The 23,198-nt window shown below is 38.6% G+C and overlaps 7 protein-coding genes across 8 annotated transcripts; 6 read left to right on the forward strand and 1 right to left on the reverse strand.

The window, feature by feature from the left end:
• The first annotated feature begins 56 nt into the window (after positions 1 to 56).
• Positions 57 to 3,547, forward strand: LOC108859282 (replication factor C subunit 4). Of its 2 annotated transcripts, XR_008945508.1 has the most exons (13): positions 57 to 201; positions 315 to 393; positions 541 to 620; positions 1,095 to 1,217; positions 1,356 to 1,425; positions 1,491 to 1,564; positions 1,662 to 1,782; positions 1,866 to 1,928; positions 2,022 to 2,081; positions 2,176 to 2,301; positions 2,376 to 2,462; positions 2,636 to 2,796; positions 3,408 to 3,547. XR_008945508.1 is itself a non-coding variant. In XM_018633174.2 (12 exons), exons 1-12 carry the CDS (start codon positions 158 to 160, stop codon positions 2,726 to 2,728), a joined length of 1,020 nt encoding a protein of 339 aa, XP_018488676.1. In that variant the 5' UTR covers positions 57 to 157; the 3' UTR covers positions 2,729 to 2,898. The 2 variants fall into 2 exon arrangements, 1 of the variants encoding a protein (XP_018488676.1); XM_018633174.2 differs by lacking the exon at positions 3,408 to 3,547 and having other exon boundaries at positions 2,636 to 2,898.
• LOC108859293 (uncharacterized) lies at positions 3,140 to 4,155 on the forward strand. The gene has a single exon (XM_018633184.2). The coding sequence runs from the start codon at positions 3,382 to 3,384 to the stop codon at positions 4,012 to 4,014; it is 633 nt and encodes a 210-aa protein (XP_018488686.2). The 5' UTR covers positions 3,140 to 3,381; the 3' UTR covers positions 4,015 to 4,155.
• On the reverse strand, positions 4,138 to 7,986 carry LOC108859261 (SWI/SNF complex subunit SWI3C). Its single transcript, XM_018633151.2, has 9 exons — positions 7,760 to 7,986; positions 7,102 to 7,635; positions 6,263 to 6,801; positions 5,795 to 6,152; positions 5,632 to 5,705; positions 5,363 to 5,448; positions 5,205 to 5,251; positions 4,950 to 5,116; positions 4,138 to 4,871 (listed from the first exon to the last, which is right to left on the reverse strand). Exons 1-9 carry the CDS (start codon positions 7,773 to 7,775, stop codon positions 4,305 to 4,307), a joined length of 2,388 nt encoding a protein of 795 aa, XP_018488653.2. The 5' UTR covers positions 7,776 to 7,986; the 3' UTR covers positions 4,138 to 4,304.
• A 187-nt stretch (positions 7,987 to 8,173) lies between these two features.
• On the forward strand, positions 8,174 to 9,777 carry LOC108859272 (N-glycosylase/DNA lyase OGG1). Its single transcript, XM_018633163.2, has 3 exons — positions 8,174 to 8,861; positions 8,964 to 9,174; positions 9,287 to 9,777. The coding sequence occupies exons 1-3, from the start codon at positions 8,212 to 8,214 to the stop codon at positions 9,500 to 9,502; spliced, it is 1,077 nt and encodes a 358-aa protein (XP_018488665.2). The 5' UTR covers positions 8,174 to 8,211; the 3' UTR covers positions 9,503 to 9,777.
• Positions 9,778 to 9,930: 153 nt separating this feature from the next.
• On the forward strand, positions 9,931 to 11,831 carry LOC108836021 (proteasome subunit beta type-3-A). Its single transcript, XM_018609236.2, has 7 exons — positions 9,931 to 10,058; positions 10,141 to 10,322; positions 10,411 to 10,518; positions 10,634 to 10,723; positions 11,061 to 11,145; positions 11,415 to 11,509; positions 11,607 to 11,831. The coding sequence occupies exons 1-7, from the start codon at positions 10,053 to 10,055 to the stop codon at positions 11,653 to 11,655; spliced, it is 615 nt and encodes a 204-aa protein (XP_018464738.1). The 5' UTR covers positions 9,931 to 10,052; the 3' UTR covers positions 11,656 to 11,831.
• An 88-nt stretch (positions 11,832 to 11,919) lies between these two features.
• On the forward strand, positions 11,920 to 12,860 carry LOC108836020 (uncharacterized). Its single transcript, XM_018609235.2, has 2 exons — positions 11,920 to 12,132; positions 12,226 to 12,860. Exons 1-2 carry the CDS (start codon positions 12,047 to 12,049, stop codon positions 12,812 to 12,814), a joined length of 675 nt encoding a protein of 224 aa, XP_018464737.1. The 5' UTR covers positions 11,920 to 12,046; the 3' UTR covers positions 12,815 to 12,860.
• Positions 12,861 to 16,298: 3,438 nt separating this feature from the next.
• LOC108859313 (kinesin-like protein KIN-7C, mitochondrial) lies at positions 16,299 to 22,723 on the forward strand. Its single transcript, XM_057010001.1, has 23 exons — positions 16,299 to 16,648; positions 16,835 to 16,932; positions 17,026 to 17,115; positions 17,265 to 17,317; positions 17,655 to 17,720; positions 17,802 to 17,855; positions 18,186 to 18,245; positions 18,363 to 18,441; positions 18,750 to 18,817; positions 18,912 to 18,974; positions 19,110 to 19,214; positions 19,292 to 19,396; positions 19,564 to 19,671; positions 19,758 to 19,892; positions 20,146 to 20,316; positions 20,444 to 20,617; positions 20,737 to 20,937; positions 21,047 to 21,187; positions 21,282 to 21,404; positions 21,515 to 21,565; positions 21,661 to 21,708; positions 21,808 to 22,047; positions 22,133 to 22,723. Exons 1-23 carry the CDS (start codon positions 16,377 to 16,379, stop codon positions 22,331 to 22,333), a joined length of 2,706 nt encoding a protein of 901 aa, XP_056865981.1. The 5' UTR covers positions 16,299 to 16,376; the 3' UTR covers positions 22,334 to 22,723.
• The last annotated feature ends 475 nt before the right edge of the window (positions 22,724 to 23,198 follow it).

Below are 23,198 nucleotides of genomic sequence, written 5' to 3' on the forward strand. Positions count from 1 at the left end.
TCATATTCTCAAAACCCTCTTATCCAGCTGGAGGGTTTATAAAGTAGTTATAAAGTAGTCTCCTCTCCTCACTAGGAGGGGGGGAGGGGGAAGGAGTTATAAAGTAGTCTCCTCTCCTCACTAGGATTTTTTATTGGTGCGAAGAAGGAAAGAGTAGATGGCGCCAGTTATTCAGAGCTCACAACCATGGGTTGAGAAATAGTACGATTTTTTCTTTACTGATTTTTTTCTTCCAATCCGACAGATTTCCTGTTGGATTATTTTATACGGATTTTAACTCAACTCGTTTTTTTTTTCGATTTTGGGTTTTGAAGCCGGCCGAAGCAAGTGAAGGACGTGGCGCATCAGGAGGAGGTGGTTCGAGTACTCACCAACACTCTCGAGACTGCTAACGTAATCTGACAGAAAACTCGTGGCTCTATATCTCGAATTATTACATTTGATTTGATTTTAATTACAAGTGTGGAAACCCTAAATGTCGGATTCGGACCTCAATTCTGGGGTTTTGTTTTGATGATCTGCTTTTTTGTCTCGTTGCAGTGTCCGCACATGCTCTTTTATGGACCACCAGGAACCGGGAAAACCACTACCGCACTTGCCATCGCCCACCAGCTATTTGGGTATTCGCTCAATCTCTCATTTGAAGTATGCAAAGTAGTTGCTGATTGATTCATTTGTGTGTGCTAACTTGTACGAGAGACTTATCAACCATCCTGGTTTGTGATTCGAGTAACTTAAAGAAAGATGCATTATGATAATTCACTTTCTGACTGTGTGGTTGGTTGCATTATGATGATATAAAATTGTATAGCTAAGACAGTAATACTTGAATTCACTATAATAGTAGGGCCTCCTGCTATGTAAGTGTTTTGGTTTGCATATTTGGAGATTTTAATCCCTTTTTCAGGCAAATAGAAGCTATTGTCGTGTTCTTTGTTCCGGGGGTGTCTCAAATTAGTTAGTATTACAAATGTATACCATGAGAGTGTTTCTTTTTTCCATTTTGACGTGATTGCAAGAAAATTGAAGCTGAGTTTAAGCTTCTTTGTTGCTTGAGTTTTATGCGAAACTAACTAAAGAGTTTCTAATTGCAGACCTGAGTTGTACAAGTCTAGGGTGTTGGAGCTGAATGCAAGTGATGACAGAGGGATTAATGTTGTTCGGACGAAGATCAAGGATTTTGCTGCTGTTGCTGTTGGGTCCAGTAACCGTCAAGGGTATGCAAATTCCTTTTGTCTTTCTTTTTTGCTATTTTCGAGTTTCCTTTTTCTTTTTTTTTTTCCAGTTTCTCTCGTTTATGCTTCTCTGTGTAGTGTGCATTTCATCTAAAAGACCAGTATATATCATATTTTCAGTGGTTATCCTTGCCCATCGTTTAAGATCATTATCCTAGATGAGGCTGATTCGATGACGGAAGATGCTCAGGTACACTGGACATTTTTGTACTTTGAATAATTCATTTACCTTGAACTATGTTACTCATTGTGCAGAACGCCTTGAGGCGCACAATGGAAACTTACTCCAAAGTCACCAGATTCTTCTTCATATGTAATTATATCAGCAGGTAACTTCTTCTCTTATTATGGTACCTTAACTGTTCGTTAATTCCGTTCTTTCGTTCTTTGGTTAACTGTGTTTGTGTTTCATTTCTTATTCCCAAGGATCATAGAGCCCCTTGCTTCAAGATGTGCCAAGTTCAGGTTTAAACCACTTTCTGAAGAAGTCATGAGTAACCGTATCTTGCATATTTGTAATGAAGAAGGTCTCAACCTTGGTGGAGAGGTGTGCACCATATATGCTTTTAATGTTTGCCCCTTCCTTTTATTTCGTCTTTGTCAAAAAACTGCTTATAATTTACCTTGTAGGCTCTTTCAACTTTGAGTATCATATCACAAGGTGATCTCCGTAGGGCCATCACGTATCTGCAGGTTAGCCTGAAACTATCTGTGAAACATAGTTGCCCTTTTGGACGAGATTAACTGTGAAATTTTTGATCTTCTCTTTCTTCTTGAATATTGCAGAGTGGTGCTCGGTTGTTTGGATCAACAATAACTTCGACGGATTTACTCAATGTGTCTGGGGTAAGGATGAAGATAATCCACTTCTCTGCGCAAAGTGCATAGTGGTTTCATTGAAAACAAAACTCAAGTTTGGATGTCTTTTGAACCCTTTCAGGTAGTCCCTCTGGAGATAGTGAAGAGATTTTTTACTGCATGCAGAAGTGGTGATTTCGATATTGCAAACAAGGAAGTGGACAACATAGTTGCAGAAGGATATCCTGCATCTCAAATCATCAATCAGGTTTTGCACGTTTTAAGAGTCCCGCAGTTGTGGTAATAACCACTTCTAAGTTCTAATACAAGTCTCCTTTTCAGTTATTTGATATAGTCGTTGAAGCTGGTGATGACATAACGGACAATCAAAAGGCTAAGATCTGCAAATGTCTAGCTGAAACAGATAAGGTGAGACTTCTCTTCCTGCCTCATTTATATATATTTAGTTAAAGGCTCATGTGAGAATAGTTACCATCATATCTGCTCAATTACATAGACAAATTTTAAGTCAAGTTCACATCTTTTGGACTCGTGTCTTTCACTGTCCTCATCGTCATTGTACCCTTTTTGATTGTATGCAGCGACTTGTAGATGGTGCGGATGAGTACCTGCAGCTTCTGGACGTGGCAAGCAATACAATTACTGCACTCTCAGAAATGGCTCAAGACTACTAAAGCAAATACCCTCTAAAGCTCTGCATCTAGATTTGAATTTTGGTTGTGCTTTGAAACGGACATCTACGGTATGAATTGTCATTATGACACTTGTCGAGTTATTATTATTTAATGTTGACAAAAAAAAAACTTGGGAGGTTACAACTGAAAAAAAAAAGTTGGGTAGTCAATTGCAGTGCAGACAGAACCTGATTCTGCTGTTACCGTTTTGTGTTGTTAGAACAGATGGTATTTGAATTTTAAAAAAAAAACTTTTTGACGTCATAAATAATCATAAAATTGAAAAACAAATGTGGTGTTATTTAATTAAAATTGATGCTTTTCAGTCAGTATAGAAATATTATATACTTTTTTTAGTAAAGAGATATACCTTTTTAATATTAGTGGGATCCTCTGAAAATATTTAAAAGATTGTATTTAATAACGCAGATACTCAACATCCACATAAAAAAAGAAGGTTTGGATACACATCCAAATCTATATAGAAAGGAATATATGCCACATATAAATAGAGATTAGTTTCACACAAAAACTGTTTGTAAACTGGTTTACGTTCTAAAAATAATCGGTCTTTAAACTATAAGTACTAAGTTGTTGTAATAAACCTTCAAGAACTAATCAGATTTTTTTTTCTCTTTTTTTTTTGTTTCTCAATGGTTGATGATGATGATGGTGAAAGCTCTTTCAAAAGACCAGGAGCAGTGCCGTTTAACTGGGAGATCCGACCCGGTATTCCCAAGACCCGAGATCCGACACCCGACGATGGCTATGATGTTCCCACTCTCCTTCAACCTCCCAAAAAACTCTCTCCTCTCCAACTAAAACAACTCCCGCCGTCGTCTTCGTCGTCACCCCCGTCGTCTCCCAGACCACGCGCGGTCTCTCCCTTCGCTCCTCCTCCTCCGTACGTCAAGGCCAGACCACGGCCTGCTTCGTCGGGACCTCCGTCTCCGTACTGGCGAAGCTCATCAGCTCGAGTCTCCGGTTCCGCTTTGCCACGGTGGCGTCTTCTCAAGTCGATGATCGGTGGGATGAAGAAGAAGAGTAAGAGCCGCGACGTGAGGAAGAACGGCGATGAGGATTCGGCTTCGTCGGAGTCTGGCGAGTTCTACGAAACGGGGACGACGTTTTCGCCGTCGGAAGGTGGTTCGAGCAGGGGATCGGTAGCCACGAGCTGGAGCTCGTCGTCTTCTTCTTCTTCGCCTTCTCTGAAACGTAACGAGTCGGATCTAAGCTCGTCTGAGAGAAAAGTCATGTTAATGATGGCTCGTGCGCACCTCGGTTAGACTATGTACGTGTACATATGTTTCTTTCTCTTTCGTTCAATATGGATTTTTTTTGGAATAAGACCTTTCTTGTAGCTTACGTTACATTCGTTGCCCTTAAACTAATAGTCAATGGCACATCAGTTACAAATGATTTTTTTTTATATATAGAGAGAACTGCTCACAATGATGATGATTCCAGAGAGTTTTTTTCTTTTCTTGATACTACATGACGACACTAAACATATAACAACACTACCGTCTTAAAAGACAATAACTTGAAAACAATAAAAGCTAAAGAGATGGGGGTTTTAGTTTAAGCCTAAGCCAGATCCGGATCCAGAACCAGTGGAAGATCTAACCATCGGGTGAGTAAATGAAGCTTGGTTGATGGATGGGTTATTATTAAGTTGGCTGTTGCCAAACATGACGTTTGGTGAAGGCGTTGATCCCGCGTTGGTCTGAATAGCATTGAGAGGCAATCTCGGGCCAAAGGAGAATGCTTGCTGTTGTTGTTGTTGTTGTTGTTGTTGGCGTGCCATGAACTGCATCTGCGCATGAAGCTGCGGGTTGTTGCTGAATCCTGGGATGATGCTTGGTTGAGAAGAGGAAGCTGAAACTTGCTGTTGGTGCTGGAGGAGAGTATTGATGTTGTTGTTATCACCACCTGCTGCGGGTAGAGACATCCCTTGGAGATTATTAGTGTTACTAGTCTGTGGAGAGATTCCCCCTGCAGGTGTTGATCCAAATCTTGCTGACAGCATACGTGCTCGTTCTGCAGCAAATCTCTGACGGGTTTTCTCTACTTGGTCGCACTCTTTCATCAATAACGTTTCGATTTCTGCAAACTGCTTTAGCTTCAGCTCCATCCTCTTCAGCTGGACACCATCAATAATAAACACTATCAACCAACCATATATATTATTAACCTCAACTAGGCTCTGCTATTTATTTACCTGGTGATTTACGATGTTTGCAGAAAGCCTTTGGATTTCGCGTTCCTCATGATCAGCGAACAACTTTGCTTTTGTTGCAGCAGCTGATAGACCGGCTCTAAATGCAGCCATAACCTTGTCCTGTGGCAAAGGAGTCGGTGCTTCCGCTCCGTTTTGGCATGGTGTTTCTTTTAACATCAAAGGAGATATGTATTTGACAATTAGGTTAAAAACAAAGGAGCCAATGTAAAGTGAACAATCAAGTAACTGCCTTACCATCAATCAAGCTGGGATCTTTTCCTTGCACGCCATCAGATTTCAACCTTGAAAGATTGAAAAGTTTCAGAAAAATCCATAAGATGTATAAAAAAGAAGTCGAGTGAAAGCTACTACACAGAGTTAGAAAATGGATAGTGATCATGACACACACTAACCTATCATCCGCAGATAAAACCACGAGGGACTCATGGGCACAGGAAGAAGCAACTCTAGGTCCAACAGCTGATGCCAAAAATGCTACCTAAAAATGTTTCGGTATCAGGATCATCATCATCTCCCCACACTCAAGAGTTAATAGAGGACCAACCCTTTCACACTCTAAAATATGCATACAGTTTAAGTTTCATGTCAATCGATCTAACTGGTGTGATCACATGGATAAGAGAAGCGTATATGAATTTTGCAGTGGAAAAAATTCACAAACCAATGCCATAACCGGATTCGGAGACTTCACAAAAGGAAGATTGATCTCAGTGTCAGATTCTTGCTCAGAAGATCCTGCCAAAGCATGTCAAAATACATAACCACGGTTAATTTAAAGCAAATAAAAAATAAAAAATTGTTTGAGATGAAGTAGGCAAAATCACCTGGTAAAGCCCCATTTGAAACTGTTCCTTTGTGGTCATTTCCACTTGTAGGATTGGCTGGATCAGTTACACCTGGAACCTCAACGTTATCCAAAAGACCATCCTCCACAGGTAAACGGAGAAAATGAAGAATGCATTGAGCTTTTGATTTGGAACCAACATGGTCCGCAATCTGAACCCAGTTTTCATTGTAGAGTTCCACAGCTTCAAGAAGCAATAGAGTTTCCTGATCACTCCAATTGTCTCCATCTTGATCTCTGTAATCTTTGCTTGTATCCACTCTCACAAAATCAATACAAGAATGTCCAGCAACAAATCTTGCCTGGTGAAAACAATCACAGCATAAAAGTATATCCTCCTGTAAAACAGTTAGCAAGATAAGGTTTGTGAGTCTATTACATCTGCTAAAAATCAGATAATGAAACCCACAAAAAAAAGCACTGTGAGTAGAGGAAGTAGGATAAGAACCTTCTTTTGCGATTGGAAGTACACAGTTGGAAGCGGTCGAGAGCAATGGTTGCAATGGTTATCGCATAGGTGTTCACGAATTCTGATGTCCAAGTCAGGGAGGTCAACATTCGGACATGACACGGATGAATAGACTTCATCTGCCTTGTGTCTACAGATGGGCTTGTCAAATTTGATCAGACTCTCAATAGATGTTAAAGCAGCAGATGGCACATGGATCTCCCCATTTGTATCCTCCCTAACATCTGATACATCCCTAGAAAGTCCAGGATGACACTGGGAAGTGGCACAGTAATTGATAATTCCCCAGTGATCAAGAAAACGGAACACTCGTGCAAAATCTTCAATGTCAACACCATCTACCAAGCCTTGGCAATCAGATATCGTCAGTGTCTTTTCAGGGTTATCTATGTATTTTGAGACGATGGCGTTCCTGAACTTCATATAACTTTCTGGTGTGTGATTTGACGATTTTCCAGAGAAGAACTGTGGCACCACTTGTCTTTCAAGCCGATCCACTGTGTTTGGTGCAAACCAATCTGCTCAAATAATTAATCAGAAAAAAATATTAAGAGGATACATCTGAGCTACAAAGACTTACAGGAAGGACAACACTTTGCATAATCCATTCAAGGTGCAACATAAGACACCTAGGAAATATTCAAAGCTAGAGTAACACAATCCAGGTAATAACTAACTATGCACTTAGGAATATACCGACATAAAGCCCTGTCGAGACATCTTAGAGAAAGATCACAAGTATGACAACATAGTTTAACACTTATACATGTCTTCAATTTATATGCAAACTCATGAACTGAAGGACTAGAGAAACGAACCTGAATGCATAGGCAAGACATGAACTTTATCCCCAAACCGTTTAACAACTCCTTCTCCTTCCATAATAGGAGGTGGAGAGATAACATAAGCGGAAGACGAAGCTCCATCACTCCCCTCAGGATCAATGGACACAGAATCAACCGGCACAGTAGACAACGCCTGCAACTGCCCATACGAAATATTCTCCAGAGCAGGAAGCGAGCCGTGCCCTTTACTCTCCCCAATCAAACCAGCTCTCTCGGCCGCCACAACAGCCGTTACAGAGGCGTGTGGTCGGATCACCACGCGCCTAACCACGGAGGGGAAACCAGACACGCGCGTACCGGAATCTTCCACTACCTCGTTAACGCCTGGTCCTGGATCGGGAGTTGCGCCGCCGCCGTTTTGGTGAAGCTCATCGGCAGCATTATCAGCATCCTCCATCTCCTCGTTGTTGTTGTTGTTGTTGTCCTCGTCTTCTTCCTCCATGTCTTCCTCCTCTTGCTTCGGTCTCCTCCCACCTCTCTTCCGCCGTTTCCATTTCCCTCTTCTATCTGCGATTGAGAGCTCAAAAGGGTGAAATCAATTCATACCCATAGATAAATATCAAAAACTGATAATTCAAATCCCAATTCAACATCGATAAAGATGGAAAGTCGCTTCCTTTTGGTAATTTACCTTCAGAAGCTGGCATTTTGTGAGTGGAGAGAGAGAGAGAGAGATGCGGCGTGAGGTCTCTCTGATTCGCGTTGAATTGAATTAAAGCAAGGAGCTTTTAACTAGGTTGTAGAATCGCTTTTGTTCGTCCGTCTCTTCTACGCTCCGAGTCGCTCGCTCTACTTTCCAGCTTCCGAGCAGCACAGCATATCTTCTCTCGCCGTCGTCTTCGCTACTAATTGAATTTATTCATCCTCGAGGACGACCTAACCTTCTTGGCGAGACAGAAGGTTTTAGAAGACGGAGTCTGACTTCAAAATTCAAGCTTCGGTTCGGTTTAAGTTTTCGCTTGATAAAAAGCCGGATCAATTCTATAATTCGGTTTACTCAGTTGAACCGGGTACTCCTACTCTGATACATTAAAAATTGGTTAACCGTCGTGGTGTGTGGTTCCGTTTAACAAAACAACGGCGATGAAGAGACCTCGAGCCCCATCCCCACCCTCGATCTCCGCCGCCGCGAAACCACCAGTCTCTCCTCCCCTCACTCCGATTCTAAAACAGAAGCTACAAAGAACAGCAACACCAAAATGGCTCCCATTGAAACTCACCCAGACGGAGCTCACGTTACCGTTAACCTTCCCGACGGGTCAAACATTCCGGTGGAAGCAAACCGGACCGGTTCAGTACAGCGGATCGATCGGTCCTCACCTCGTCTCTCTCCGCCAGCGTCCAGGAGACGACACGGTTTCGTACTGCCTCCACTGCAGCGCCGCGAGCCCTAACTCCGCCGCAGAGCTGGCGCTGCTCGATTTTCTCAACGCCGAGATCTCGCTAGCCGAGCTGTGGTCTGATTTCGAGGTGAAGGATCCTCGTTTCGGAGAGGTGGCGAAGCGTCTCCGCGGCGCGCGCGTGCTGAGGCAGGATCCGTTGGAGTGTTTGATGCAGTTTCTGTGCTCGTCGAACAATAACATCGCGAGGATCACGAAGATGGTGGATTTCGTCTCGTCTTTGGGGTTGTATCTGGGTGAGGTTGAGGGGTTTGAGTTTCATCAGTTCCCATCGTTGGTACGGTTGTCTAGGGTTTCTGAGGATGAGCTTAGGAAGGCTGGTTTTGGATACAGGTGGGTCAAAGTTACTGCCTTTCAGTCATATCTGATTGGTTCTGTTTTAAAGTAGGGAACTTTGATTTTTTTTGGTTTACTTCTTGTTGTTGTGGTGAGCAGAGCGAAGTACATAACGGGTACAGTAAGTGCTTTGCAATCAAAACCAGGTGGTGGCGATGAATGGCTTATGTCTCTACGCAAGCTGGATCTTCAAGATGCGATTGCTGCTCTGTGTACGTTGCCTGGTGTTGGTCCAAAGGTAGCAGCTTGCATAGCTCTGTTTTCTCTTGATCAGCATAGTGCCATTCCCGTTGACACGCATGTCTGGCAGGTAAAAGAGTCACCAGCTTCTCTGGAGTTTTATGTATCTTAATTACTTTGATTAGCTTATTAGCTGGGCGGTGGCTAAGGTTAGCTCTTTTGTTTTGGGGGTGATGAACCAGATAGCCACAAGGTACCTTGTGCCAGACCTTGCTGGTGCCAAACTGACGAATAAACTCTGCAGTAGAGTGGCGGAAGCATTTGTGAGTAAATATGGGGAATATGCTGGTTGGGCTCAAACATTGCTTTTCATTGCTGAGTTACCCGCACAGAAAGCTCTCTTGCAGTCCTCCCAGTCCACCATCCAACTGGTTAAATCTGCGGAAAAGAAAAAGTAATGAAGCTATAGCTTTGACGCTATGAAGCGCCTCCATAGAAAGCATTGTTTCGCTTGACCATTTTCTCTTAGGGCATTCAACACCTTGATTTGTATCTGTTAACTTTTTCATTCATACTTCTGATTGCTTGTATCCTCTTCGCAAATCTATGTCAGGTATCGAGATTCTACTCGCAGCAGGCTTAATCGATTTATAGAGATTCATTTTAATGGATTTGCTAACTGAATGTAAGACTGCATAACTAATGATATCTCTCAGTAGAACATTTTCTGTGATCCTCCAAACTTTACAAGTTCCCATAAAACTAATCAAATTAGTGGATTAGTGGGTGTCCTAAAAAATGAAAAGACCAGTCTACTAGCTCATAGGTGATAGGCCCATTAATAGGCCCAACAACTTATATAGAAGTGGAGAAAAAAGGCTGGAGTTTCTTCCAAGCCACCGTCGAGTTTATTTACTTTACTGTCTATCTCTCTCTCCTCCGTCTCAGATTTCTTCTCCGTTAGGAAAACTCCAAATCTCCACTCAGAGAACCCTAATAATCTTCCCGATGTCGGTAAGTTGATCAGTAAATAGTCTCTTTGTTTGATTCATTATATGATAAAGGGTGATAGACCTATCGATGGCGATGATTGCAGATCTTCGAGTACAATGGAAGTGCCGTTGTGGCTATGGTTGGTAAGAACTGTTTCGCCATCGCCAGTGATCGTAGGCTCGGTGTGCAGCTCCAGACGATCGCTACCGATTTCCAGAGAATCTCCAAGATCCACGACCGTGTCTTCATCGGCCTCTCTGGTCTCGCCACCGATGTCCAAACACTGTAAGCTACTATTAATCGTTCGAGCTTCCAGAAGCTCCCTCCCTTTTGTTTTCCGTTCTAAAGACTTTTCGTTTTTTCGTTTCTGAAGGTACCAGCGCTTGGTGTTTCGTCATAAGCTGTATCAGCTTCGTGAAGAGAGAGACATGAAGCCTGAGACTTTCGCTAGTCTCGTCTCCGCCATTCTCTACGAGAAAAGGTCTTGTTTATTCTTACTGAGTCGAATTTTGATTCTGGTTAGGAGTGAGATTGCTTAGTTTTGTATCTGGATCTTATGACTTTGAAAGATAATCTGGTTGGGTGTTTTGTTTCAGATTTGGTCCTTACTTATGCCAACCAGTGATTGCCGGATTGGGTGAAGATGACAAGCCCTTTATTTGCACCATGGACTCCATTGGAGCCAAGTAAGCTCATAATCCCTTTTCTTGTTTGCATCTCTGTTTCATAAGGACGTAGTTTCCCCTGTTCATCTCATTTGGCTGGTTTAGTTGATTGTGAATAATTTTTGTTTTAAAAAAAGGATGTCGTTTATTTTCATCACGGTTTGAGATTTGAGATATTGTTGAACTTTGTCTAATGATTCGTGCTCGGCAATGTTCATGATTACTCATGCTTGTTATCTTTATCCGGTTTCACTTGTGTTTGATGTTTCAAAAATGAGTTGTGTATTGCTTTTGCATTGGTTGGTATAATGGCTAACATGTTATTAAATACTCTTGGTTCTATTATTAAAAATTGCAGGGAGTTGGCTAAAGATTTTGTTGTGTCTGGGACTGCTTCAGAATCACTTTATGGTGCCTGCGAAGCTATGTACAAGCCAGATATGGTTCGTCTACTACCAACTTATCATCTGTGTTGTTTGATTACCGAAATCCCTTTAATGCTAATTCTTAAATTACCAGTCATGCGTTGAAGTTTGGTAGGTTTAAGGTTCAGTGTTGCTATCTATAAAAGTAGAGTCTTTAATTTGTGTCAAAAATTAGGCTGCATAACACTCGTAGTGTATCTTTAATAAGAGGTGCTTGTTAGCCATCTTCCATTGTTACTAGATTTATGTATCAAGACTTCGGTTTAACAAAATTTGGAATTTATCAGGAAGCGGAGGAACTGTTTGAGACGATATCCCAAGCACTTCTATCGTCAGTTGACCGTGATTGTCTGAGTGGTTGGGGAGGGCATGTCTACGTTGTGTAAGTTTTACAGTTTCTTCTCTCAATGTGCTTTTTTCTTATGTGTTATCTAAAATTAGTTCTTAAGAATATGACTTTATTGGTGATATTGTTGCAGAACACCAACGGAGATTAAAGAGAGGATCCTAAAGGGAAGGATGGACTGATCCGACTCGCCACGCCATCATCATCTTGCTTCCATCCAAGATGTTTTTCGCTGTAATCCGGTTTAATCATAGAACCATAAACCATTCATTCTCTGAAGTTATGTTATGACTTGTGGATGAAGTTTGAATTTCCTCTTTTTGGATATTTTATTTTAATTCCTACTAGAGTTAACGCATGCTCTGTACCCAAATGGTTCTATCTTCAGTTTATTTTTACAAAAAAATAACTAAATATCGTGGAAAAGAAAAAGACGACGGGGGGGGGACTAAAAAGATTCACACAGTTAGTTAACAACCAGATCTAAAGCAGTTACAAGTGGCCTTTCTCTAAGTCTTGTCCGCTTAATAATGGAAGAATAATCTAAAATCAGAAGTAAGTGGTCGTGTGTAAATGGACTCGTTCTTCACAGGTTTCGTTCATTCTCTCGGAAACTTCTTTGGTTCTCCGCTTGACTTTCTATCTGGAAAATCTTGCAGGTATCTTTCTAAAACCATCGACTTCTATTGCTATACATATAAATATATCTTCTTCAAAGTTTATTGATTTTGCTCATCTTACTTGGAATACAGTTCGCTCTGTCCATCACCGTGGGATGTGCTATGCTACGTCGAGAATTTCTGCGTGGCTAGTCTTGCGAAAGCCGCCTTGATTCTAATCGTAGCCTACTTGTTTCTATTCTTCATCTACATGTTATACAAGATTGGTTTCTGGCATTGTATCATCCACGGTTTCTTCATGTTCCTATGGACTATAGTCTCTTGTTGGTTCTACATCATTAGCCATTGTTGCACTTTCTTCTGCTATGATCTTCTACACACCAAACGCAGAAGAAGACGTAGAAACCGCAGATATGCAGGGAATGGTGATGATTACAGTGACGAAGACAATGATGATGATGATGATGGGTCGTTTAGATACCAGAGGTCGAGACGAGAAATGAGAAAAGAAGAGCGTCTTAGAAAGTCTCTGAGACCGAGGAGCCATCGTGTTAGAGTTGGTGTGAGGAAAGAGCATCCTACTTCTGACTCGGGTTTGAGCCAACATGCTGGTGGTGTTGTTGGTCCGGCTCATGGTATTAGAGTGAGCAGAGAGTCTAAATTCGCAAGGAAAGGTTCAAAACGAAGACCTCGAGTTCACCATGGTCCTCGCAGAAGCTGAAATAAATAATACCAATCTCCAAACATACATGTGTTATTTGTTGTTTAATATTGTTTTATTATAGAAAAAAAGTAATGCATAATGCTAGTTTTAATATTTGCTTGCATAAAGTCTCGTGAGAACCAGATGAAAACCACACACATACCCATCAAGAAAACGATTAGCTTTAACTACTTCAAGATCCTTAATCGTTTTTTTTGATTTTATTATTCAAGAAAAAAAACTCGCTAGTAAGCTCATCTCTTTCAGGTTTGGTGAGGGTTGCTGCAAAACCAATGAAACTTCTTCCATGGCATAATCTCCTACAGAACTTCAGGACAAAACGAAAGATTATTGAGATAAGTATACCGCAAATTTGTTTGTTAATTGCTAATACCACAAAACTAAGAAGAAGCAACAACATACTAACTATTATGGTAAGAATATTAATGCAAACCTTGACTCCAATATTTCTCCAAGGATATTAGGAAACATAAGCAGGCTTTGAAGGAAGAGCCCCCATGTAAACAATGTACTGTATTACTGATAATTATGGAGTACTTTTAGTCATTGATGAAAGGAATGATTACTCGCCTATCTATCGCCTTTTGCGGCTATAGAAACCTGACAGAAGCTTATGAGAAGAATGGATAAGAGCCATTGGACCAAGAGAAAGGAAGCCATACTTTCAGAGGTTCATATCATCTTTGATTGGTGAAGTTGATACCTGCAACATGTTTTGATAGTTTTATACATTAGAATTTTGGAGATAATGCATTGATATAGAAATTAATGCTAAGTTATTGTTGATATCATTCATATGCAAAATAGGGGAATTATTTTACTCCTATGTAATAAATAATGAGATAATAATGTATTGACTGATATGAAAGAAATCAAGTATATTTGCTCTGTTAGGGCGCAGCTCTATCTTCACTCCATATTTTATTCTGTTTATAGAGTAAACGGAGTGGAAAATGAAGTAGTGAATAAAAAATAAAAACATCAGTCTATTATAGAATAATTCTTTTATTTTTTGTTCATTACTCTACTCCATATTTTACTCTATGAATGGAGTAAAATATGGAGTGGAGATGAAGATGAGATCTTATAAACATATTCAAAATAGTAATTTTGTTTCCGTTACTTGGATTTTGTGCGGTTTGAGATTTTTTTATTATGAATTCTTTTGGTATGGTTCTAAATGGAATAGCCATAGATTCAGAAATAAAAGATAAGAAATTTTGTTTGCCTAAAAAAAGATAGGAAATTTTAAGTTGAGTAGTTTGAAAAAAATAAAAGTATATGAAAAATATATATTATCTAATATTAAAATTATAAACTGAATTTTCATAAACTTTATGCTACTGGGCTCCATGGTGCTTCAGGAGCAACAGCTAGATCGTGTGATGTTTACCCAAAAGGACCACAACATATCTGGCTAAAAATTTTACAAAACAACAAAACGATCTTCAGTGAACAAATGTAAAAAGTTATATCTATACATCTCCTTTTCAAAAATCTATATACGCATATCAATTTTTGCACATACGGCTATCTAACTGAGTTTTTTCTTCTTGCGTAAGATTTTACCAACATGAATTATGTAAGATGGAATGTTGCTCGATTTGGGCAAGCACAATCAAGAAGGAAAATAGAAAACAAATGGAATCTTCATCAGTTTAGTTAATTATCAACCTTCAAATCAAGAGATTTGTTTTGTTGTTTGTTTCATAGTCGCCAACAACGACTAAATCTTGTTTACGTTATGTAGTAGGTGGATGACAAGTTTGGACGACTAACGACTAAGTTTGTTGTTGTCACTAACAAACACAAAAACAAACATGATTATTAAGTCACTTAACCGTTGCAATATGTCCTCTATCGTTAACTAGGCAACAAAGCAGCAACTGTGAATCTCGTTGTCGATGTTGTCCAGTCCACGACCACGAGTACAACACACAAATACATCTCCATTATTGCAATCCCGATGCTATCTATCTCCGTCATTTTTTGCATGGCTTGATACAGCACGGTAAGAGATAATATATAGTAAAAATCTTATAAATTAATAAAATTGAAATTATGAAATTTTATTTATTTATTTATAGAATTATTAATTTATAAAATATGTTTTTTCTATTTTTAAAATATATTTTCTTATAAAACAAGATAAATAGTTGGTATTGTCGTATATATTTATTGAATTTGACCAAAGATTCAACTAAATCCTAGAAATTCAAAATTTATATCGTTTTATTATACTATTTAGGGTATAAAAATATGTTTCATATAATTAAATATAGTTTTAGATATAATTTTACTAAATATTATATATAAGTGTTAAAATAGAGTTGAACTTCATTGTAAATATAAAATAAATAATATTTTCTTTTGTAGTTTAATAAACTCTATATATATAAATTATTAATCTATGAATTAGTGAGACTATATATATATTTACATAGAATTTTCTAAAAGATTATTATCTTATTATTTTATCGAATCGATCTAATTCAAGAACGAAGAAATTTATTAAGTTACCGCGTTTACTAATTTATCATGTATTAGTTTATAAATTTTATATTGTACATATACATTTTTTTCTTAGATTATATTCCCTTTGTTTTGTAAAATGCATGTTTTATCAAAAAAAAAAAACAATGATTAGTTAATTGTAAATGTCGAGTAGTTGAGGTTATTAAATTCTAATTGTCTTAAAATTGTAGGAAATAGAAAATTGCAAAATAGTGCATTTGTAACAAATATTATTAACATGTTTATCCACCTGCATAATTTGATAATTTTTGGAGTTTGAACCCCAGACGAACCCCAGATTTCTAAGTGTAGAAGCAATTGAACTCTTAATCAAACTACTGGACCAGGCTTCCACACATTAAAAATATGCTTAAGACTTTAAACACACATTTTTTTACAGAAAAAGTATTTAAAAATACTTCAAAAAATTTGTAACACCCTAAATTTCAGGATCCGCCATGCATCTTCGCCTCCGCTTAATTAATTATTGTTGGTGCCGCCAAATTCTAAAATTTAACAGAACTCCCACGGTTAACTTGATCTTATCCTAATCACACCCTCGAAAGTAACGGTTAGGTGAGGACATTTTCGTTATTTATCTTTTAATCATCATAATAACAAAAACAAATGTGTCTCTGTGCCCTCCTAAGATAAAACATTATTATTTTTTTCCTTAGAAACAACAACAACTCTGTTATCCTGATTTCAGAATATTACTACTTTTTATATTGACAGCTCACCAAATTTATTTAATTCCTTCCTGTCAGTTCAGGAAATTATTTGAATATTTTGTCCATGTGATAATAATAATTCTTTACCATTTTTCAGTTGCAGAGTAATAAATAAAATAAAATCATTTACTAGATAATTTGTTTTAGGTAGCAGCACTTTAATATCTGAGGGTATTTTCGTCATTATAATATTCTTTTTGGAGGGAGTGGGAACAAATAAAAAAAACAAACTGATACAGTCAGTATATGACGTGACCTCCATTGATTTCGCCAACGAGCTTCTTCCCTCTCTCTCACTCTCTTAGACCTAAACAATGTCTGCTCCTAGGTCACAGAGATCATCCACGATCTCGCCCTCTCGTCCTCTCAGATCTCCGGCTACTGTTCCGACGAAACGCCCCGTAACTCCTTCCTCTCCGGCGACTGTCCCGACGAAACGCCCCGTAACTCCTTCGTCTCCGGCTGCTTCTTCAACTTCGCATCTACGTTCTAGTCCGAGTCCCTCTACCTCCTCCGGTACGGCGGCTGCTGCTTCCACGAAACTGAAGGAGAATATTACGGTTACGATTCGTTTCCGTCCTCTCAGGTTAGGTGGTTATTAATGTGGAGTTGAGATTGGGATCCGGTTTATATTTTTTTCGGTTATTGGCACTTGATTTGGTTAGGTTAATGTGGAGACGGGATTGTAAATGTTTTTAGAAATCCGTTAGGTTAGGTTAATGTGTAGATGAGATTGGGAACCGGTTTAATGACATTTGATTTGGTTAAATAGTGCTCGAGAGGTGGACAATGGAGATGAGATTGCGTGGTATGCTGATGGAGACTACACTATTCGGAACGAGTACAACCCTGATCTTTGCTATGCCTTTGGTTAGTGTTTTAGTCAAATGTAAGATTCTTGTATTTGCTTCTTTGTTCTCGATTTGGTCAAAGTGTGTGTTTCTTTTTTTTTTTGGTTTACAGATAGAGTGTTTGGACCACCAACTACGACTCGTCGTGTTTATGATACTGCTGCTCAGCAAGTTGTTAGTGGGGCTATGTCTGGTATAAATGGTATGTTTCATGTTTTTTCATCTTTTCTCAAGGGCTCCAAAAGAGACCTCTCTCACTTATAAGTTGAACTGTGTGATGTTGGGAGTGTTTCAAGTTTGGTGCTTTCGAACTCTTTGGCTTGAAAAAGATTCTTCCTTGCTTATTTTCAGGTACTGTGTTTGCTTATGGAGTTACTAGCAGTGGCAAGACTCATACAATGCATGTAAGTCACTATTTTTTTTAGAGAGGTTTAGATGTATCATTATGTTTCTTTTGGATATCTGCTGCAACTTGTACATGATTTAATTGGGCAAGTTATTTGCGATCAATAACCCTCTGTCTTAAGCTTTCTTTTCATGTCGTACTTATCATTTTTAGAGATAGTGTTGCTCATTTTAGATATAGGATGTCTTTTCCATCGTTCTCGTTAGGGGTTAAAGTATGTTGTTACATAGGTGTATCACGTGTTCAAAAGATATCCGAAGGTGTTTTCACTAATGCACAATCTACTTGCCACCTGTGCTTATTAGACCTTGACTAACGATATATTTTGCATTTAGGGGGAGCAAAGATCACCTGGGATAATTCCGTTGGCTGTAAAGGATGTATTCAGCATTATTCAGGAGGTGATAGGTTACTCTTTAGTTGTGTCATTTTAATAGGATTTGGCACTCGTTTCGCTAGCTAATTATGTTTCAGCTGTCCAGACACCAGAACGGGAATTTCTTCTACGTGTTTCATATCTTGAGATATACAATGAGGTTGGTTCTGACTCCAGTATTTGCTTGCATCTCCTACCTTAATTCTAATTTGTTTTCCAAATTCTTAATGGACATGTGTCTTGTGCACCTTAGAAGTTACCTGGAACCTTAGAGGAACGCTTTAGGTTTTACTCCTTAAGTTCGTTCTTATTTAAACCTATGACAGTGAGTATGCTCAAGAAAATAATTTTAGGATGGAATTTCTGTTTCAGTTGTACATGTAAACTCATGAAACTGCGAAGAGTTGTTCTAGCGCGGAACCAAAATTTCATTTCCAACTGATTTCTCACCTGGTCCATAATTTAAGGGTTCTTTTTTTTTCTCTTACAGGTCATAAATGACTTACTAGACCCAACAGGGCAAAATCTACGAATACGGGAGGATTCTCAGGTCAGCGGTGGATTATATTTAACCAAATTCTGATATTATTTGCAGTATTATTTCGTTTAACCAAGCTTCAGTTGCCTCGTAAGATTCATTAGTATTAGTGTGTGTTTATGTTGATAGGGCACATATGTTGAAGGCATTAAAGATGAGGTTGTCTTATCCCCAGCTCATGCTCTATCCCTCATAGCATCTGGTGAAGGTATAAGATCGTAATGTACCTGTTAACTTTAAGCGTCAGGTCACTTTTTGCATAATATAGTTTCATTATTATGTGCCTATTAGAAGAAAAAATGTTTTTCAGTAACGAGAAAATTATGTGGTTTATGGTTATTATCTTCTCGCAAGGGATTTGTTGGACAATGTAGATCTAGTTTAATATAGTTGCATTATTATGATTCAGTATCGATCGGTTATCAAACTTTTCTTCTCTTCATAAGGTCATACCTCTCTTATTTCTGTTTTGTTTGGTCATACTATTAAACTTTGCCTTTGCCGTTATTATTGCAGAACACAGGCATGTTGGTTCAAATAATGTCAATCTTTTTAGCAGTCGGAGCCACACAATGTTCACCTTGGTAAGTCCTATTGCCTAAAGTGTATAGTTCTTGTCTCTGTTGATGTGCCTTAGAATTTGGCGCCCTATTTTAAAGTGTTTTCTGTGTATTTCAGACTATTGAAAGCAGTCCACATGGAAAGGGAGATGACGGAGAAGATGTTACTCTCTCTCAGTTGGTAATTACTATAGAGCTCATACTTATTCTGCTATTGTATATGAAGACATGTCACACTTGTTGCTGAGAGTATTTTCAGGTGCTGTCCTTTTCTGACATTCTGGTTCTCTAATATTTGATTATTGGTTCAATGCAGCACCTCATTGATCTTGCTGGATCCGAAAGTTCTAAAACTGAAATGACTGGACAACGGAGGAAAGAGGGATCTTCCATCAATAAAAGTTTACTCACCCTGGGAACTGTAAGGAAGTTCTCTTTCAGTGTCACATTTTTTTCCTCTCTTATAAGCGTGGCTAAACTTCTAATCACCATCATCAGGTCATATCTAAATTGACAGACGCCAAGGCAGCTCATATACCGTACAGGGATTCTAAACTTACTCGTCTCTTGCAGTCAACACTTAGTGGTCACGGACTAGTATCAGTAAGTTCCTTAATTAAGTCTAAGTAATAGTTTATTTGAGAAGTTTCTTAAGGCCAGATGTGTTTCTTTGGGTAATGAACTTTCATTTGTTGACATAGCTCTTTATGTAGAAAGTAAGAGACTGCTGTGTCAATATTGGCTATCTTACCCCATCTGTATTTTTGCAGCTTATTTGCACTATCACACCTGCATCCAGCACAAGTGAAGAGACGCACAACACACTGAAATTCGCACAAAGGTGCAAGCATGTTGAAATCAAAGCTTCACGAAATAAGGTGCATTTGTGGTATTCATGTCTCTGGAGTTCCTTAAATTCGCAAAAGCTCTAATCCTGATTTTTACAAAAAAAAATTGTGTTTAGATTATGGATGAGAAGTCCCTAATAAAGAAGTATCAGAAAGAAATATCATGTCTACAAGAGGAACTTACGCAATTGAAGCAAGGGGTTTCTATGTCTACGTCTAACCAAGAAGATTTGGCTGATCGAAAACTTCAGGTTGGTGTATGCAGATACTTTTCTCGTCTTTGTAGCATAGATTTTATAAAACACTAAATAAAAATCTCTTTAACTGTGCCTATAAGGCTTTTACTAACCAATTGAAAATTTTGAAGTGATTAATTGTTAATCAACTTTATCTTTTAAAATTTTTGGTTAAATATATGTACACGTAAAAGTTGCATTCTCCCAGAAATAACGTGCCTTTCTTTCATCGTGCTCTTTTTCATTTTATAAGCTGAAATCTGTCCAGGTTAAACCCCAGTTGAGGTTGGAGGAGGAGGAGGATGAAGCCAAAGCAGCTCTGATGGGAAGAATTCAGCGGTTGACAAAACTAATCTTGGTTTCAACGAAAAGTTCACTGCAAGGAAAAGCTTCTATAAAACCTGACCATATATGGAGGCATACTTTTGGAGAAGATGAGGTAAGTATGTTAATTCAGAGTTGGTTGAGGATACCATTCCATCTTGGTGGAACACTAATATTTGTCTTTCTACCCTTTATGTCATCTGTTGGTGTTATGTTTGGCTTTACACCATGATTTTCCGCAGCTAGCCTACTTGCCCGATAGAAGAAAAGAGAACATGGCTGATGATAATGCTAGAAGCACAGCTTCTGAACATTTCAAGGAGCCAAGAGCTGGAACTAGTAGTCTGGATGAGATGACAAAGGACCGGAAAAAGAATAAGTCTCGTGGAGGAATGCTTGGCTGGCTAAAACTAAAAGTAAGTTCTACTCTATTAAGAACGATCCTATTCAAAATTATAAGAAATATTTTACATGTTAACCATTTTAGACTGCTTCGGCAAATATGATTGATAACCTGTTAAAAAAAATGCTGCAGAAATCTGATGGTGTGGCTGGGACATTGATGACTGATGGTAACCAGAACTCTACAAATGGATCTGCTTCTTCTTCCTCTAAGTGTGCACAAACAAAATCAACCAGGAGAGATAAAGCAGCAGCAACAAACAAGTCTGTTCCAGAAAGAACTGTGGCAGGAGACTTATTCAGTGCAACTGTTGGATCAGGAGACCCTTCTCTGGTGAGATAATATTTGTTACTATTTATACATGGCATTTTCTAGGTTTTTGAAAGTGGTCATTCTGTAGCTTATTACTGACATAACCAGCAAAATGATGTACGATATATAGATGGGAACAACTATTGCGGATCAAATTGATCTTCTTCACGAACAAACAAAAATACTAGTTGGGGAAGTGGCATTGCGTACCAGTTCATTGAAACGGCTTTCTGAACAAGTTGCTCGCAACCCTGAAGATTTCCATATCAGAGTGAGCTTTCCTTCCGTGTGATCCTTCCTTAACAGTGCTCATATCATTAGCATATAACAGTGTGCTTCTTTCGTGTTTGCATTGTTGACTGCAGGATCAAATGCAAAAACTGGAAGATGAAATCAGCGAAAAGAAGGATCAAATACGTGCACTGGAGCAACAGATGATTGAAACTTTCGGAATGAGTCATACCACAGACTCTCTTGGCATATCCCAGGTTGGTGCAGAAAACAAGCAGTTGCAATTTCATTCAGGATTATCTGCTTATATGAATCCAATTCAATACACTTGTCAGATAATGTTTTCTTGTGTCTGTTTGATATATAGGTTCTGTCAAAGCTCACTACGCAACTAAATGAGAAAATCTTCGAACATGAGGTACTCATTTCTCTATGCTCTCTCTCATTACTTGTCAATATTGTTAAAATCAGATTTGGTGACAATATTTTTTGGTATGAAACGAATTTTTCAAGATAAAGTCTGCAGACAACAGGATACTTCAGGAGCAGCTCGAGATAACTGTAAGTTAAAAAAACTCCATTTATTTTCTGAAGTTCTAGCTCCCGTTTGAGATTTACACCAGCTTAAAGTTTATCATATTACCTAATGATATGAAACAGAAATCGGAGAAGGGTGAGATGCAGGAGACGATAATCCTGCTAAGGGAACAACTGGATTCATTAGCCGAGAGACAGCAGCAAAACGCAGGAGACGAATCATCAGGAAGGAATACTCACAACAGAAATGGTGATGAGTTGTCAGAAATCTATTCTGGAGCAGGAACACCGACCAGCGTTATGAGCTTAAATAGAGTGTTTGCTCAGGAAGAGATCAAAGACGGAACAACCCTCAACTCTCAGGTACTTTCTCATTCATAGTTTGCTCCCTTTCTTCAACTCCATTGTGGTAATCTTGTTATCGGGTTTAATATTATTACACCACTAGGCTTCGGAAATAGAGAATCTGAAGAAGGAGAATATGAGACTGATTGAGGAAAAAGATGAGCTTGGAAAACTTAATAAGAAACTCACAGAGGAAGCCTCTTATGCTAAAGAATTGGCGTCTGCTGCAGCAGTTGAGCTCCAGAATTTGGCAGAAGAAGTTACTAGACTCTGCAACGAAAATGCCAAACTGAGCAGCAGGTGATAAAGTTCCCCAAGTCTCCGTTGTTGATGAACAGAGACTCCAGCATTCAAGATAATGCTGCAAAGTAGATTATATCTTCATTGAACTATAATGCAAAATCTCAGACTAGGTGGATGATGATGCATCAACGTAGCAATGTTCTTGAAGAAACATGATGTTTTGATCTTCCCAATAGACAGATTCAATCCAGAAAAAAATGGTTTGTATTGTACCCATCGTCTTTGAATCTAATTCTGTACCTAATCTAACAAATTTGTTTTCTTCTTCTGTCACTACTGTTTTTGTATGTTCTTAGTTCGAACCGATGATGTTGCTACGAGTCTAACTATTAGTTTTTTTTTCTTTTCAGATAAAACTTTATTAGCTGCTATTTATGTAACTGATTTTATCTTTGAAGTTTGGCAAAAACCAAACTAAAGATGGACACTCCTAAATATTCTCTTAGAAGATCTAATGCGAAGTATTTGTCAGACATTTTGTTGATTAGTAAATATATAAACAAAGTTTGCAATCCTATCTTTTTTTCCTAAAAGCAAAACCAAAGCATTGGAATGATGATAGTGGAGATGGAAGCATAATGTTGTTTGTGAAAAGAAAGAGGGACAGAGATATGTTAAAAGTTCCATTATCCAAAATACACTTACAAACACTCGGCCTTTTACTTTCGCCAGAACCACTATTATTTTTTAATACTGATAGTTCTACAAAATTAAGAAACATTAACTTTCACATCATCATCTCTATTCAGTTCTTTTTTCATTTTGTTTACTAACAGTTTTTTTCGTCTGCCCTCCAACTTGATAAAGGTCGTTAATTAATGTTGAACACCATTATAGTGTACATAAACAAACTCAAACTATCATCC

This window comes from Raphanus sativus, chromosome 1 (genome assembly GCF_000801105.2).
Source record: "Raphanus sativus cultivar WK10039 chromosome 1, ASM80110v3, whole genome shotgun sequence".
NCBI classification, from domain to species: Eukaryota; Viridiplantae; Streptophyta; class Magnoliopsida; order Brassicales; family Brassicaceae; genus Raphanus; species Raphanus sativus.

Excerpts from the sequence above, each read along its gene's own strand:
- LOC108859282 (XM_018633174.2), top strand. The coding sequence starts at position 158 with ATGGCGCCAGTTATTCAGAGCTCACAACCATGGGTTGAGAAATA. Across the intron at positions 394-540 it reads ACACTCTCGAGACTGCTAAC|TGTCCGCACATGCTCTTTTA; the intron begins GTAATCTGACAG and ends GTCTCGTTGCAG. Across the intron at positions 621-1,094 it reads ATCGCCCACCAGCTATTTGG|ACCTGAGTTGTACAAGTCTA; the intron begins GTATTCGCTCAA and ends TTCTAATTGCAG.
- LOC108859293 (XM_018633184.2), top strand. The coding sequence starts at position 3,382 with ATGGTTGATGATGATGATGGTGAAAGCTCTTTCAAAAGACCAGGAGCA.
- LOC108859261 (XM_018633151.2), bottom strand. Across the intron at positions 6,802-7,101 it reads TGTCTTGCCTATGCATTCAG|ATTGGTTTGCACCAAACACA; the intron begins GTTCGTTTCTCT and ends TTATTTGAGCAG. Across the intron at positions 5,449-5,631 it reads CGAATCCGGTTATGGCATTG|GTAGCATTTTTGGCATCAGC; the intron begins GTTTGTGAATTT and ends AAACATTTTTAG.
- LOC108859272 (XM_018633163.2), top strand. The coding sequence starts at position 8,212 with ATGAAGAGACCTCGAGCCCCATCCCCACCCTCGATCTCCGCCGCCGCG. Across the intron at positions 8,862-8,963 it reads AAGGCTGGTTTTGGATACAG|AGCGAAGTACATAACGGGTA; the intron begins GTGGGTCAAAGT and ends TGTGGTGAGCAG. Across the intron at positions 9,175-9,286 it reads TTGACACGCATGTCTGGCAG|ATAGCCACAAGGTACCTTGT; the intron begins GTAAAAGAGTCA and ends GTGATGAACCAG.
- LOC108836021 (XM_018609236.2), top strand. Across the intron at positions 10,724-11,060 it reads ATGGACTCCATTGGAGCCAA|GGAGTTGGCTAAAGATTTTG; the intron begins GTAAGCTCATAA and ends TAAAAATTGCAG. Across the intron at positions 11,510-11,606 it reads GGAGGGCATGTCTACGTTGT|AACACCAACGGAGATTAAAG; the intron begins GTAAGTTTTACA and ends ATATTGTTGCAG.
- LOC108836020 (XM_018609235.2), top strand. The coding sequence starts at position 12,047 with ATGGACTCGTTCTTCACAGGTTTCGTTCATTCTCTCGGAAACTTCTTT. Across the intron at positions 12,133-12,225 it reads CTATCTGGAAAATCTTGCAG|TTCGCTCTGTCCATCACCGT; the intron begins GTATCTTTCTAA and ends CTTGGAATACAG.
- LOC108859313 (XM_057010001.1), top strand. The coding sequence starts at position 16,377 with ATGTCTGCTCCTAGGTCACAGAGATCATCCACGATCTCGCCCTCTCGT. Across the intron at positions 17,318-17,654 it reads GCAAGACTCATACAATGCAT|GGGGAGCAAAGATCACCTGG; the intron begins GTAAGTCACTAT and ends TTTTGCATTTAG. Across the intron at positions 17,856-18,185 it reads ATCTTGAGATATACAATGAG|GTCATAAATGACTTACTAGA; the intron begins GTTGGTTCTGAC and ends TTTCTCTTACAG.